General features: G+C 41.8%; 1 protein-coding gene across 1 annotated transcript in view; it reads left to right on the top strand.

Annotated features, from left to right (window-relative positions):
* The window catches only part of fgfr2 (fibroblast growth factor receptor 2), a 37,252-nt gene extending 27,186 nt beyond the window's left edge, over nt 1-10,066 (top strand). Inside the window, exons 12-18 of the mRNA XM_083897527.1 lie at nt 131-241; nt 442-632; nt 1,189-1,311; nt 2,077-2,147; nt 5,606-5,743; nt 7,009-7,114; nt 8,378-10,066. Of these exons, the coding sequence (XP_083753653.1) occupies nt 131-241; nt 442-632; nt 1,189-1,311; nt 2,077-2,147; nt 5,606-5,743; nt 7,009-7,114; nt 8,378-8,542 (905 nt within the window). The 3' untranslated portion in view covers nt 8,543-10,066. The remainder of the gene's footprint in view (nt 1-130; nt 242-441; nt 633-1,188; nt 1,312-2,076; nt 2,148-5,605; nt 5,744-7,008; nt 7,115-8,377) is intronic.
* Nucleotides 10,067-13,074: the final 3,008 nt, after the last annotated feature.

Raw genomic sequence — 13,074 nt, 5'->3', positions numbered from 1 at the left:
GTGTTGTCTGGCTGAGCAGCCCCAGGAATCCAGAGTTAAAGGTTTAAAGGGTTACGACGGGGCCTGATGTGTTTGTTTTGTCGAGTTTATTTTTTTGACAACCTTCCATCCATCTTCCTCTGCTCCCTAGATGACGCCACTGAGAAAGACCTGTCTGACCTGGTGTCGGAGATGGAGATGATGAAGATGATCGGCAAACACAAGAACATCATTAATCTTTTGGGGGCCTGTACACAAGATGGTGAGTAGCACACGTTTGTCATTGTTTGAAAACAGTATTCTGTGTTTTTAAAAATCTCATCATTCATGATGAGAGGTTCCTCTTCTGTATGGATTTCTTTTTTATTCACCCTTGACTTTGTTCAGGTTCACTTGTCTCTTAAAAAGAATATTTATGAGAACGTTCAACAAACGGTAACGTGAGTCTTTTCTCCTCTGCAGGACCCCTCTATGTGATAGTGGAGTACGCCTCCAAAGGCAACCTAAGGGAGTACTTACGAGCCCGACGGCCTCCGGGCATGGAATACTCGTACGATATCGCCCGTGTCTCTGACGAACAGCTCACTTTCAAAGATCTGGTCTCCTGCACTTACCAGGTGGCACGGGGCATGGAGTACCTAGCATCACAGAAGGTTAGAGGAGACACACGCATCAGTATCTCTTCTAGCTTTGTGCATCACTTTGGGAACGGTGCCTCTTAAAAAAACCGCTCCAACCCTCTTGCCCAGTCACCATGTTGTTTCTCATTCCAACAACAACAAAAGCCCCACTGTGTGGATACGTTATGACGTTTTTCACAATGTGGGGGTACAGGCCAAACTCGACCTCACGCTCCCTCTCACAGTTGGAATGTGACACACACACACACATACACACACACATAAGCAGACATGGCCATATACAGTATGTGGCAAAGAATGTAAGGAATCTTTACTTATCCCGACATGTTCGTATTGTAACACTGAGATTTCTGCGCGATTCTCGCACCGCAAACATTTCAACACCATCCCAATGTCAGTGCACACCTGTTTCTCGGTTGATTTATTTAATCCAATGAGGTAACTGTCTTTTTCTTCTCTTCCCCTCACTTTTTCCATTCTGTGACTCCCCGTTTTGTCCACTCTTTTTTTTTTTTTTACACCCTCCCCCTACAATCCTCACTCTCAATCCTCACTCTCTCCATCCCAGTGTATTCACAGAGACCTGGCTGCCAGGAACGTCCTGGTCACAGAAAGCAACGTCATGAAGATTGCTGACTTTGGCCTGGCCAGGGATGTCCATAACATTGACTACTATAAAAAGACGACTAATGTGAGTCCTCAACCTGTGTGCTGCTCATTGAGAGATGGACACTTTGACGGAGAGCAATGGTTTTAAGAGCTGCAGCGTCAGATTAGGCCACCAATTATTCTCTTTTCTCAACATCCCTCCCTTCCCTCATCTTTCTGCTTCACTCAGTCCCTCTGCCGGTGTCTTGGCAGGAGGCGAGGGTTCCCATGCTGCCTGTAGAGCAGTATTGCCTCCACATCATCTCTTAAAATGCATGGCTGCGTTTTTCGTCATCATGCTGAGAACTATCTCACAACAACAACAACAACAACATATTTTATGTCTGTTTTTTTCCCCCCTTAAACCTACAGTCTAAAAGGAGCAGAGCAATTATAAACATGTAGTAGGTGCACATTAATAATTATGCACTTTGTGGTTAGCTGGTTGTCCATTAGCGATGCCATTTCACCGTCATTCTGATAAGATTGTTCATGCCCTCAGGCTAACACACAGATATTAATCAAGGTTGCCTTGAGAGTTGTACTTTTAGTTTCCCCACTTAGTGTTTTAATAGCACATAGAGATAATCTCTCTTTGTCTGGGACCATGTTTATCAGCTCTTTTACTTTAACAATCTAAATGCTCCTCTGGGAAATCCTCCTCCCGGGCAGTCGCTACAGTTCTTGTGGCCTTGTGTCGTATTCCCCAGGCTTTTCCACGAGTAATTATATCTTGTAGCATTCAATTATTTCAGGCTAAATAAACTTTTTTCTCCCCCCCCCCCACCTTACCTGTGTGCTTCCTCAGGGTCGTCTCCCGGTGAAATGGATGGCTCCAGAAGCGCTGTTTGACCGGGTCTACACACACCAGAGTGATGTGTAAGTATTTAATATACATTTATTACATTATATTGAAAAAAAAGAAAAGGAAAAGAAAAGTTGAACCTCAAAAGTTTTTTGAGGTTTACTTTGGAATCCAGCCCTCAGATTCAGACGGTTCTTTTTTTAAGAGGACAGGAGAAGGGACTTGGTGATGTGTTTTGCTGCAGTGCTGGTAAGAGTTACATGGTTGACATGGTTTGGAAGGCTAGTGTTGGCCAGTCTGTGGCAAAAGTGAGGATTTCATGCTAGACTTGTAGTCAATGCCGTGTTACTAATCTGACTGGCTTCAAAGGGCCCTGGAAGAAACCCAGAGCCCACCAGCACCTCCTCTCCCACTGCTCTCCCATCCCTCGCTCCTCCAACTTAGGTCAGAAGTCTCCCCTCCCTTTGGGCCTCCACACTCCCCTCTGAATGCAACAATACTGCAGTCGTCCAGCCTGGGTCTTATCCACTCAACGTCCCCACCCCCTTAAACCTCGTGCCTGCCATCCCATCTTCACTCTTCTGTCCTCAGTCAGCAACGCTTTGAACATGTGGCTCATCGTTTTTAGTGATGATCAAAATAGCACCTCCCCCTCCCTCTTTTCACCCATCGTTCTTAATTTCATTCATCTGGTATGTGATTTGCTGACCCGTCTCTATCCCTCTCTCTCTCTTTTTTACTTGAAGAGAACTCATGCTAGAAACAGAACAAAGGGAGACCATCCCTCTCTATTTGGTGTTTGAGTCTTATGCGTTCTGACAGTGTTGTTTGAAGTTTTCTCTTCAGACACTGGCGGCAGAAAGTGCATGTGGCAATTAGATAAATGCCTTGGATGTTGACCCCTAGGAAAGGACATTGTGTGTGTGTGTGTACTTGTATTTGTTACTTGTTATTTAGGACCTTTTTTGTATTTGTTACTTGTTATTTAGCACCTTTTTTTGCTGTAAAAACACTGACCTTGTCAGGACCAGTAGTCCTCATGGGGACCAAAACCTGGGCCTCATGAGGCAGATCCTCATATCTGATGATCTGGTTAAGTTTGGATCTAAGATTTGAATTGTGGTGAGTATAAGGTTAGGGTTTAGGTAGGCATGAACTGTTATACAAGGAGGAATATCTGTGCAAACCTCTGTGTGTGTGTGTGTGAGAGAGAGCGAGACATTACTAGCACACGAACATACAGCATGGAGCAATCCTCCACTTAAAGACTTGGATACAGAATCGCTTTGTGTATATGAATTTGTGCACATAAATAAAATGTGCACATACACTTGACGCCCTTCATGTTCCATTGCACAGCCTCAATCAATAATGTGGAGGAGCCCCTGGGGCAGAATGGAGGGGGGCATACATTCGCTACTGAAGCCCATTTTAGCAGCTCACTGCTAATTATGTTTCATCACTCACTTATAGTAATTGGCTTTTTCATATTTGGACGACATATTACACGACGTCTTTTTTTGTCAAATTTTGGACGGCATAAAAAAGTATAACTTTTTTTTGTCAAATTTTGGACGACATACTATACTATGACTTTTTTGTCAAATGTCGGACCAAAAATTTTTTTCAAAAAAAGTGTCCCATTTTAGACGATAATAGTATAGTATGACGTTTTTGTCAAATTTTGGACCCAATTTTTTTTAGTCAAGTATAACTTTTCAACTTTTTGCAAATTTCCTTTTCAAAAAAATGGTGCAATTCCGGGCAACATAGTATAGTATGACGTTTTTGTCAAATTTTGGACCAAAACTTTTTTCTTCTAAAAAAATGTCAACTTTTGGACCAAAAGTTAGAAAAAAAAAAAAAAGTAAAAGGTTGGACGACATAGTATCGTATTACGTTTTTTTCAAATTTTGGACGACATAGTATAGTGTGACTTTTTTGTCCAATTTTGGACAAAAACATTTTTTTCAAAAAATGTGTCAAATGTTGGACAACATACAAAAGTATGACTTTTTTCTCAAATTTTGGACGACATACAAACATATGACTTTTTTGTGATTTTTTTTGGACATCATACTAAACTATGACATTTTGGTGATATTTTGGATGACAGGAAAAGGAGGATGAAGAGAGGTGTTGGGGCGATGCAGGACTGGTGTGCTTACTCTGTAACATCACCAGATGCACACGCAATCCATACATGACATCAGATTAAATTAATACATGAATTCCAATGAAACTCGCCCCCTTGTTTTGACAAATGGGCCCTGGGGATTCTGCTGTCGCTGGTGTTGTTAAAGAGTTATAACACAAGCCTAGAGAGGTGTAGTCATGGTCAGGGTAAGTGGTGGGTGGTGTAATTCCCTCATCACATGGAAAAGAAATTTATTTGGCTCTTGCTCTTACACCTCGTTTCAGGACCACTGCACATGTTTTGAGTGGATATCTGACATTCATATCCTTGTTGCGTCTGGTCAATATCATAAACTTAAGCAACAGACAACCTACCGTCTATCTGCATGAGATATGAACCTAACAAGATTCCAATGCCAATACAAACAATACAGACAATGTGAATAAGGTCAACTGTCAGCTCTGTGAAAGTGACCCGGAGCATGTTGGCATGTGTGTTTATTTGTTAAGTCACGGTTTGTTGAAGGTGGACACAAACCTGCACCATCCAACGCAGTGACATCCACTGAGAGACAGTTACAAAGTAGCACAGAAAGGAGAGATGAGTGTGTCAACAAAGTGTAGAGATACGACTCAGAGATAGGAGGAAAGAGTCCCAAACCTGGGACTGGTTGTGTAAACAGATGGAGGAACTGATAAACAGCCGACCTGCCTGTCCATGCCTCCTTGTCTGTTTGGACCACTAACATGGCCTGTGGCTGTCTTAATTGTGAATTTTCGCAAACTGCACGTTTGTCTATTACAAATGTTTCCATGCATTATAATACAGACTTTAGTGTGGACACTATTAGGGCATAATTCATTTCAAATACTCTACAGCTGTTAAATAAACATACAGCGCAGATGGCAGAGGAGGGAATCAGTCGCATGGAATTGCTGACAGTTAAATACCGGATATTGTGAGGAGGAAGTAGTTAATAGTTAATATTCACTAGCCATTGCTGGACCCCTCCGGCCTCTTTTGTCTGCTGTGGGTGGTCTTCTGTTTGTTTTGGTGTGGTGGGACTGGACAATGGCAGCCTGTGCAACCGGCCAGCCGGGCACAAAAGCCATCATTGAGATCAGGGCCAAAGTGGCACAGGCAGCGGGTTTGCGCCACAAGCCACCGGACGGCAGAAAGAGGGCATTGACACCATTGCTGTCACAGAGTTGAAGTTGTTTCCAAACTTTGGTTCAGTGTCTTTCTGTAAATTATCTGTGGGTTAAAGGAAAGTGACACTGCTTTGGGCCCAAAGTTACGTATTATTAGTTACACTGGGAGTACGAACAAAGTGGCATTCCTTCTCATATCATGACAAGATTATTCATGTATATATCCATGTTTCTCTTTGACCAGGTGGTCGTTTGGGGTGCTGATGTGGGAGATCTTCACCCTCGGGGGCTCACCCTACCCTGGCATACCTGTTGAAGAGCTCTTCAAGTTGCTGAAAGAGGGCCATCGCATGGACAAGCCTGGAAATTGCACCAATGAGCTGTAAGTTTTGCTTTTCTTTTAATGCCAAACCGGCATCTTCTCCAAAGGAGCTGATTTCAAAAATGGATTTGCTCTATCTAACAGCGTGACTCAGCCTTATTCCAGTCTCTATCGATCCATGACTCTGGGGCACTGTGTCCACTCTGTCAGGCGTCTGCACAGCTGTGACTGGCTGATATCAGTGTCCTCATTCACAATGAGTCCTCCTCAGTCAGTGGATAGTGGAACAGTTCACACTGGAGAACAAAGTAGAGAGCAAAGGCACACGCACGCGCGCGCACAAACTTTATAGTACTTAAACATTCTAAAGCACTGCGGAGCACGTTTGTGATCACAAGCAGCTCCTCAAAATGTAAGAAAATTATATTTATTAATTTACAGGGCCAATTCCTATCTTAACCTTCAAGCTCAACCATTAATCTTAACTGGCCCTCAAAACCAAGTGGTGAGGGTTATTTTGTCACTTAGAAATGGGACACTCCTTAAATGCAGATACGTCTTCAGACTGTGGGGGGCAGAATAACGCGAAAGCTGCGTCCAGTCTGTCAACTCCATAAAGAAGAAGAAGAACACATTTACGTCACTATTATTTATTACGATCCGTTTGTCAGTCAAGTTATTAGGTTGTCAGTTAGTTATAAGATGATACTCAAATACAAATACCACAACCACGGACATATTCAGCTGACAGTTACCACACACCACGGCTTATTGAAAAGTAAACGATAGCAAACAATCGCGTGTCCGCACCGGCCGGCTATTGACAAAAGATCGTAATATAAAAATAATTGTTACGCAACAATGACGTCAGTAATCCATAATATCTGCTTAAACTAAGATAATACAATGGTTTTCATAATTTTTATATCTCTATTAACAAAGAAAAGACTTAATTTGTAGCACACTCGTTTCGCTGCTTTCGGCGCCATCTTTGTTATGTGAAGACACGCAATGCATTCTGGGTAGCCCTTTCTCCCAAGGGTGGTCTCGGAAAATTTCAATATTGAGGGCGATACAGCCCTTAAACTTGCCCCTCAACTTCATTTTTCTGAGAATCGGGACAGCACTTGCACTAGAGGGAGTGCACATTTTTGAGATAGAGGGTTAAGCAAGGAATTGGAATTCACCCATATTCTTTTAGAAACTTGAAAATGAGTTGACTGAGCAGTGACACAGGTTGAGATTGGAATAACTAACTACACACATTTACACTGTTCTCGTTCCCTTCCGTGTTGACTAATCATAATTTTCCCTCGCTCCCTCAGGTACATGATGATGAAAGACTGCTGGCATGCCATCTCATCCCAGAGACCCACTTTCAAGCAGCTAGTCGAGGATCTGGACAGAATCCTCACCCTCAACACTAATGAGGTGAGTGTCATTGTCCTTCACGCACACTCTTATTCCATAAAGTTTCAAAAATTCCGGGTGGTCAGGAAACACACTACATGAACAGTATAATTTCCTGGCGATATCCAGTGTTTCATGACAGTAAAATCGAAGAATATGTTACATTCCTACACACAGTTACACAGTTCGTCCTTCCAAACCAAATTACACGCTGTCCAGTGTCTGCCTGGTTCAACAGAACTTAAAGCTGAAAGTTTTAGGAGCATTGACAGCAATTTTGTTGACACGGGGACTAAATGGTGACCAAAGACATGGTCAGATCTCTTGATCTAGGCTGAGCACTGCACCCCAACAAAGTTACCCAATCCTCTCATCCATTCCTTCGCTCCCTGTAATGGCCTGCGTTTCTCTCCATCCCCCTTCTTGTCTTGTTTAATATCCGCGTGCCAATGTGAAAAGAGGCCGTCGATGGAAAGCTGTCAAAACTCGTCTGCTGAGGAGCTGGAGCTTTGGATATTTATGCCAAAAACCCAACATTGAGTTTGAACATTTGAAATAGAATAAAGCAGCCTTTGCTTGGCCCCCCCACCACCACCCCTCCCTTTCCTTTGCCTCAAACCGCTGGCAGATGTGGTCGTTTTCAGTAATGTGAGCCTTCTCGTGTTGAGCTGGGAAAATGGAAGCCAGTGCTAATTTTCAACAAAACCCCAAGAACTCTTCTTCCTCACAGTTATTACCAATAACAGCCAGGAAAGACATAATCTTCGTCCAGCACTGCATCCTGCCAGTGCCTTTATTTTTTTTATTTTTTTTTTACCAACCCTCTTTTACCAGTCACGTCAGAGCAGATGTCAGGTTTGTTTGGACTGAACTTGGTGATGTTGTAAAAGCTAAGGTGCCGTAGGTCTCTTCCTCTTTTACCCAACGTCACCACAGAATAAGACCAAAACTAAATCAACCAACTTCTGATTTTTTATACCTGCAAGTACAAATATCTAGGAGATACGATTTGTTTTCTGCTGTGTTTCCTAAATACAGTCAGTGTGATTATGTGTGATTTAAATGAATAACATAATAGAGGTTATACTCTCCTACACCTCTCTTCTCCTCCTCTGGAAAGTCCCTGTTCTTGTTGACTGACTGTCAGCACTATATTTATATTCGCTCGCTTGCTCTACGACTTTCACCTTACGCCTTGGAATATTCCCCCCCCCCCTTTTTTGTAATATACGAGCTTGTGTCTGGGTGTAAATGATCTCATTCAAACCATCTCTGTGTTCACAGGAGTATCTGGACTTGTGCGCCCCAACAGAGCAGTATTCCCCCAGCTTCCCAGACACACGCAGCTCGTGCTCCTCCAGTGACGACTCCGTGTTTTCCCACGACCCCTTACCAGACGAGCCCTGCCTCCCCAAGTACCAGCACATCAATGGAAATGTTAAAACATGAGCCACGCACCTTCCCCTCTCTACCCCAGCTCGGTCAGCCCCTCTCTTACCCTTCGAAATGTCCTAAACACACACACACACACACACACACACACACACACACACACACAGCCAGACTTCTTCTCCATCATCAACTCAACCTCCTGCCCCTCCTCATAATCCCTCTGGCTCTCAATGGACTGACGGAGAGCCCCAGAAGGGTCTGGGCTGGTGGCAGCGCTGCTGTCACACACTCTTACTGCCATGTGCTCACACACAAACACACACACACACACACTACACACACTACATGTTCACATGAGGTCTTAAATGAGAGGACAGGGACCCTGCAAGAGGCTGTTTCTTTACTGACTGAACGGACCGGCATTCACCGCGGGGGTGGATCCTCTTCCTCTCCCTTCATGTACATACTCAAGACTTTGAATTTCGGGGTTTCATGTTTGTAACCAGAGAGGCATTACGTGTTTGGGCGATCCCATTCCAGTGGCTGGCATTTTGAGACTTTTGTTTGCTCCTGGAGGAATGTATGGATCCGTGTGAACTGAAAAAAACAAGGGACGAGAAGAGGACGATGTATAGGAAAAAAAAAGGACTCGGGAGACGGAGCTCCGACTAACAAAACAGAGGAATAGGAAGAGAGCACATATAGGAACTACTCTCCTGTTTATTTTGTAATATTGATGCATTTCTTTTTCAATTCTCTTGATAAAACTTCCCAATTATTCTGGAGAGAGAAAAAATACACAGTATAATGTATAGTGCTGGGTATATTTGTAAATATATTCAAATATGTATAAATATATATTATATATTTACAGTGAATTATTTTTTGTATGGACTCTGAAATACCGCCCCCCCCCATCCCACCCGACCCTACGCTGTGTTTGAGGCAGGAATGGTAACAGGTTATGTGTACTATATTTCTCTTCACACACACACACACACGGAAAACACACTCACCTACACAAACACCTGTCTTACTCTCATTCAGTAACACAGTCGAGTATTGGCTTTCAGGGACTGAGGTAGCATGTTAATTTATTGACTTATTTGTTTTTGAAATTATTCAAAAAAAAAAAAAGTTTTGAAAAAAAAAGAACAAAAACTATGTGGCAGAGATGATTACATTAATGATGCTGACAATACAGAAATAATCCATTAAATCTATGGTAATTTAAAATGATCTTTCAACAGTAACAGAAAAAAAAGATATTTTTAGGTTTGAAAGATCCAGGTTTTGTAAGTTTTATATATGAATGTGAATTTAAGTTAAATTTTTTAATAAGTGTACATTTTATAGTCAGCTAATCCCTTTCTAATGTAGATATTGATGCCATTTCTATCCAGTCGTTTGACTCTTTCTTAGCTTTGCTTTAGGAAACGAGGTTGATTTCTGGACATTCATGTATGGTTAAAAGAATTCTTTTTCAAAACCTACAAACAATCCGCTCCCTCATTTAGACTTAAATATAGACTCCAAATTTACTTGACAGAATTGAAAGCTGAAAAACAAAGTATTAAATCATTCAAGTGTTTTTTTTTTTTTTTTTTTTACTGGACCAACTTAAAGATGTTTTTTGCAAGTGTTTATGTCACATTTGCGAAATAAATGATGGAAAAAACTGATTCTTGTCCTAATCTGTGGTTTTATTGAAAGAATGAAGTTGTGCAGTGACGGGGCAGAGAGGCTGTTTACTCCCATATGCTGAAAGAATGTGTGTTATACTTCTACTCCATATGGGTGGAGACGCTCAGCCATCATTCTTTTTTTCCTTGCTGTGCTTCGGAGAAAGTATTTTGTTTGTATGATTTCAGTGTAAACTTACTATTCGAGAAGAGGGATTTTCCACCATGTCTGCAATTAATTCAGAAAAATGAATCTGCTGGGTCTCAATAAGTGGGCACAGCTTGTTTTTCAGACAAGATTTTTCAGGTTTTTTTTTTTTTTTTTTCAATAACAGGCCATGTCTTCATAAAAACAAAACAAAAAAAAAACGGTTAGGCTCAGCACAAATAGAGTAAATGTGATTGAGTTGTTATGCTAGCGTGGCTGTGTGTGTGTGTGTGTGTGTCTCAATCTGTCAGACTTAGATCAGACAACGAGTCTTTGTAAGTCTCCTGGCAGACTAACAGGAGCTCTGATTAGCTGATTGATTCCCTTTTTTCTCTTATTACAACGGATTTAATTCAGCAGAGTGAGCGGCTGATTTATCTGATTTGACGTTAAGTTAATCAAAGATGATCTATCGGCTCGTGTGATTTACGGTGGCAGCCGTTGATGTGCTCGTGTTGAGTAAAGGTGCAAACGTACAGCGCGGCGGTGGTAGAGACACACAGAGGTCAGGACATTACACAGATTAATGTACTGGAAATTTTAGTTGATTAAAAGGGAATAATTAAAAGTTAAAATCACATTGGTAAACAAACTCACATTACAATATTTAGGAAAAAGGATTGCCAAAAATAACCCTAACCCCAAGTCTATAGAATATGTTGCTGTGTAAACTAAAGCAATGCCATGTGTTCTGGGAAAACTGGGTGTATCAAGTTTAAAGTGTTAAGTGTTCTTCAACATAAATCTGGATCCCCTCTAGCACCAAGCTTCAACTTGTCCTGAATAAACATACAGTCTTCCTCCAATAGACGTGCCCCCTCATGTCTCCGGAACCTGAAAAAGGGCTTGGAGGGAAAAGTTACTCGGAAAACATTCCTCTTATTCCATAGAATAAGGAGGAAGAAAACAGCTACAGACCTGGGGGATTGGAGGGGGGATTGGAAAGAAAGAGTGGCAGGATAAACCACAGCTCCACACACCCTCATTAAAGGGGGGGGGAGAGCGGAGAGAAAGGCAGCCGGATATCCTTACTGGCTATTGCACACTTTTATCAGAACGGCTGTCTATTGTGCTGTAGGCTGACGGCGCACACACGCACACACACAAGGAGGCGAGAACTACAAGGAGGTGAAATAGAGGATTAGATTGTTTCATCTTGACAAAATACCTCCTGTGCTGTCAATGCTTTTATGTGAAAAAAAGAAGAAAAAAACACCATCTCACTTTGTACTATAACAGACCTAACTTTGAAGAGATTTGTTATCACTTCTGGTTACATGCCGATAATGATGTAGTGGTGAATAAACAGATGGGTTACCTATGACCTCAGTCATTCGTCAGTCTAATGAGTCCAATTTAAGACAGAGAAGCCTATATTTTGGCTGTTTTTGCTCCAGCAATTCTCATTCATCTTTATCACATTAATAATATATAATGCTATGTTTGAAAAATTTAATTTAGATTATGAACATTTTAGTCGACCCATTGAGCAAATTATACTGTGTTGCATTTGGCACTGCTTTACAATGTATGAAATGTATATTAACCGACTAAATAAGTGCACTTGGTGGGCATAACAGTTTTAACAGTTTTGGTGGGCATAACATAACAAAGGCCTCCAGATGTTTTTACCGCCATGCAAATGCCCAAAGGACACATGGGGCAGTGATACTTTCACCAGGCTCGTACACACAAGGACATGTTCAAAGCAGACCTAGACCGGAAGTTCCAATTAACACTGTTTTTTTAACAGCAGATCTTCTGAACAGCAGATCCTCCTGCTCCGGGCACTAGTCCGGGCACATCCGGTTGCGTACATAGAACCGCAGAAGAAGAATAACTTTCATTGTGGAGGTGTTTCACGAGCGACCGTGTCTTCTGACTCTATTTTTAAACAGTGAAAAACAATGTTTTGATAATGAGTAGCAGTGGGGGGAGCTGCGCTTCTGAGAGCTGGTGTGCTAATTATGTCACTTCCAGGTATTGGCCAATCACAACACACTCTGTCTTCTGGGTGTGAGATTTCAGTCTGAAACACTGTGGCTGAGGACAGCGTCAGTAAGGAGAGATTTCTATCTGCTCGTTTACAGAAACTAGGAGTTTTTTGACCATAGAAACAAGTTAATGTATGTATAAGTAGACCTCCATAACTAATATACATACATATATGTGCCACAGGACCACTCTATGTGAGCTTTAAGATAATGCGGAAATTTTTTATGTCGTTTTGGCTTTTTGTCTACACAGAATTTTATTTTTTAAAATAAGAGTTTTGGAAGTCCTAAAATGCCTTTTTTTTGGTCCTAGAATGGAAAAATCTCAAAATGCCAATCATGTGTACAAGCAATACACTAGTTTGGGAGAATGATGATGTCATAGCTCCACCTCTCTCTTCCTGTTACATCTGCTGTGTTGTTGTCTTGTTCTTGGTCTACTTGCTTTATGTTAACTATTATGCTCTTTCCTTCAGTCCCTCTGACTTGGTTCGTTCACATCTTCTTCTACATTTATCTTTCAGCCTTACAGCGTCACATACAGGCTTGGCATGTGTACTGCAGCGTCTACAGTCGTTCTGGGGTGTCTCTGTGGATGAAAACATTCATTAAGAGAATGCCATATGAAAAAAAAACAGAAGAAAAAAAAAGATTGTATAGGGAAAGTTCTGTTTTCATGGGGATAAGGCCTTACCCTCTGGTGAC

This window comes from Microchirus variegatus, assembly GCF_963457635.1.
Source record: "Microchirus variegatus genome assembly, chromosome: 11".
Classification (NCBI taxonomy): Eukaryota; Metazoa; Chordata; class Actinopteri; order Pleuronectiformes; family Soleidae; genus Microchirus; species Microchirus variegatus.
This window is presented reverse-complemented; position numbering and strand designations above follow the sequence as displayed.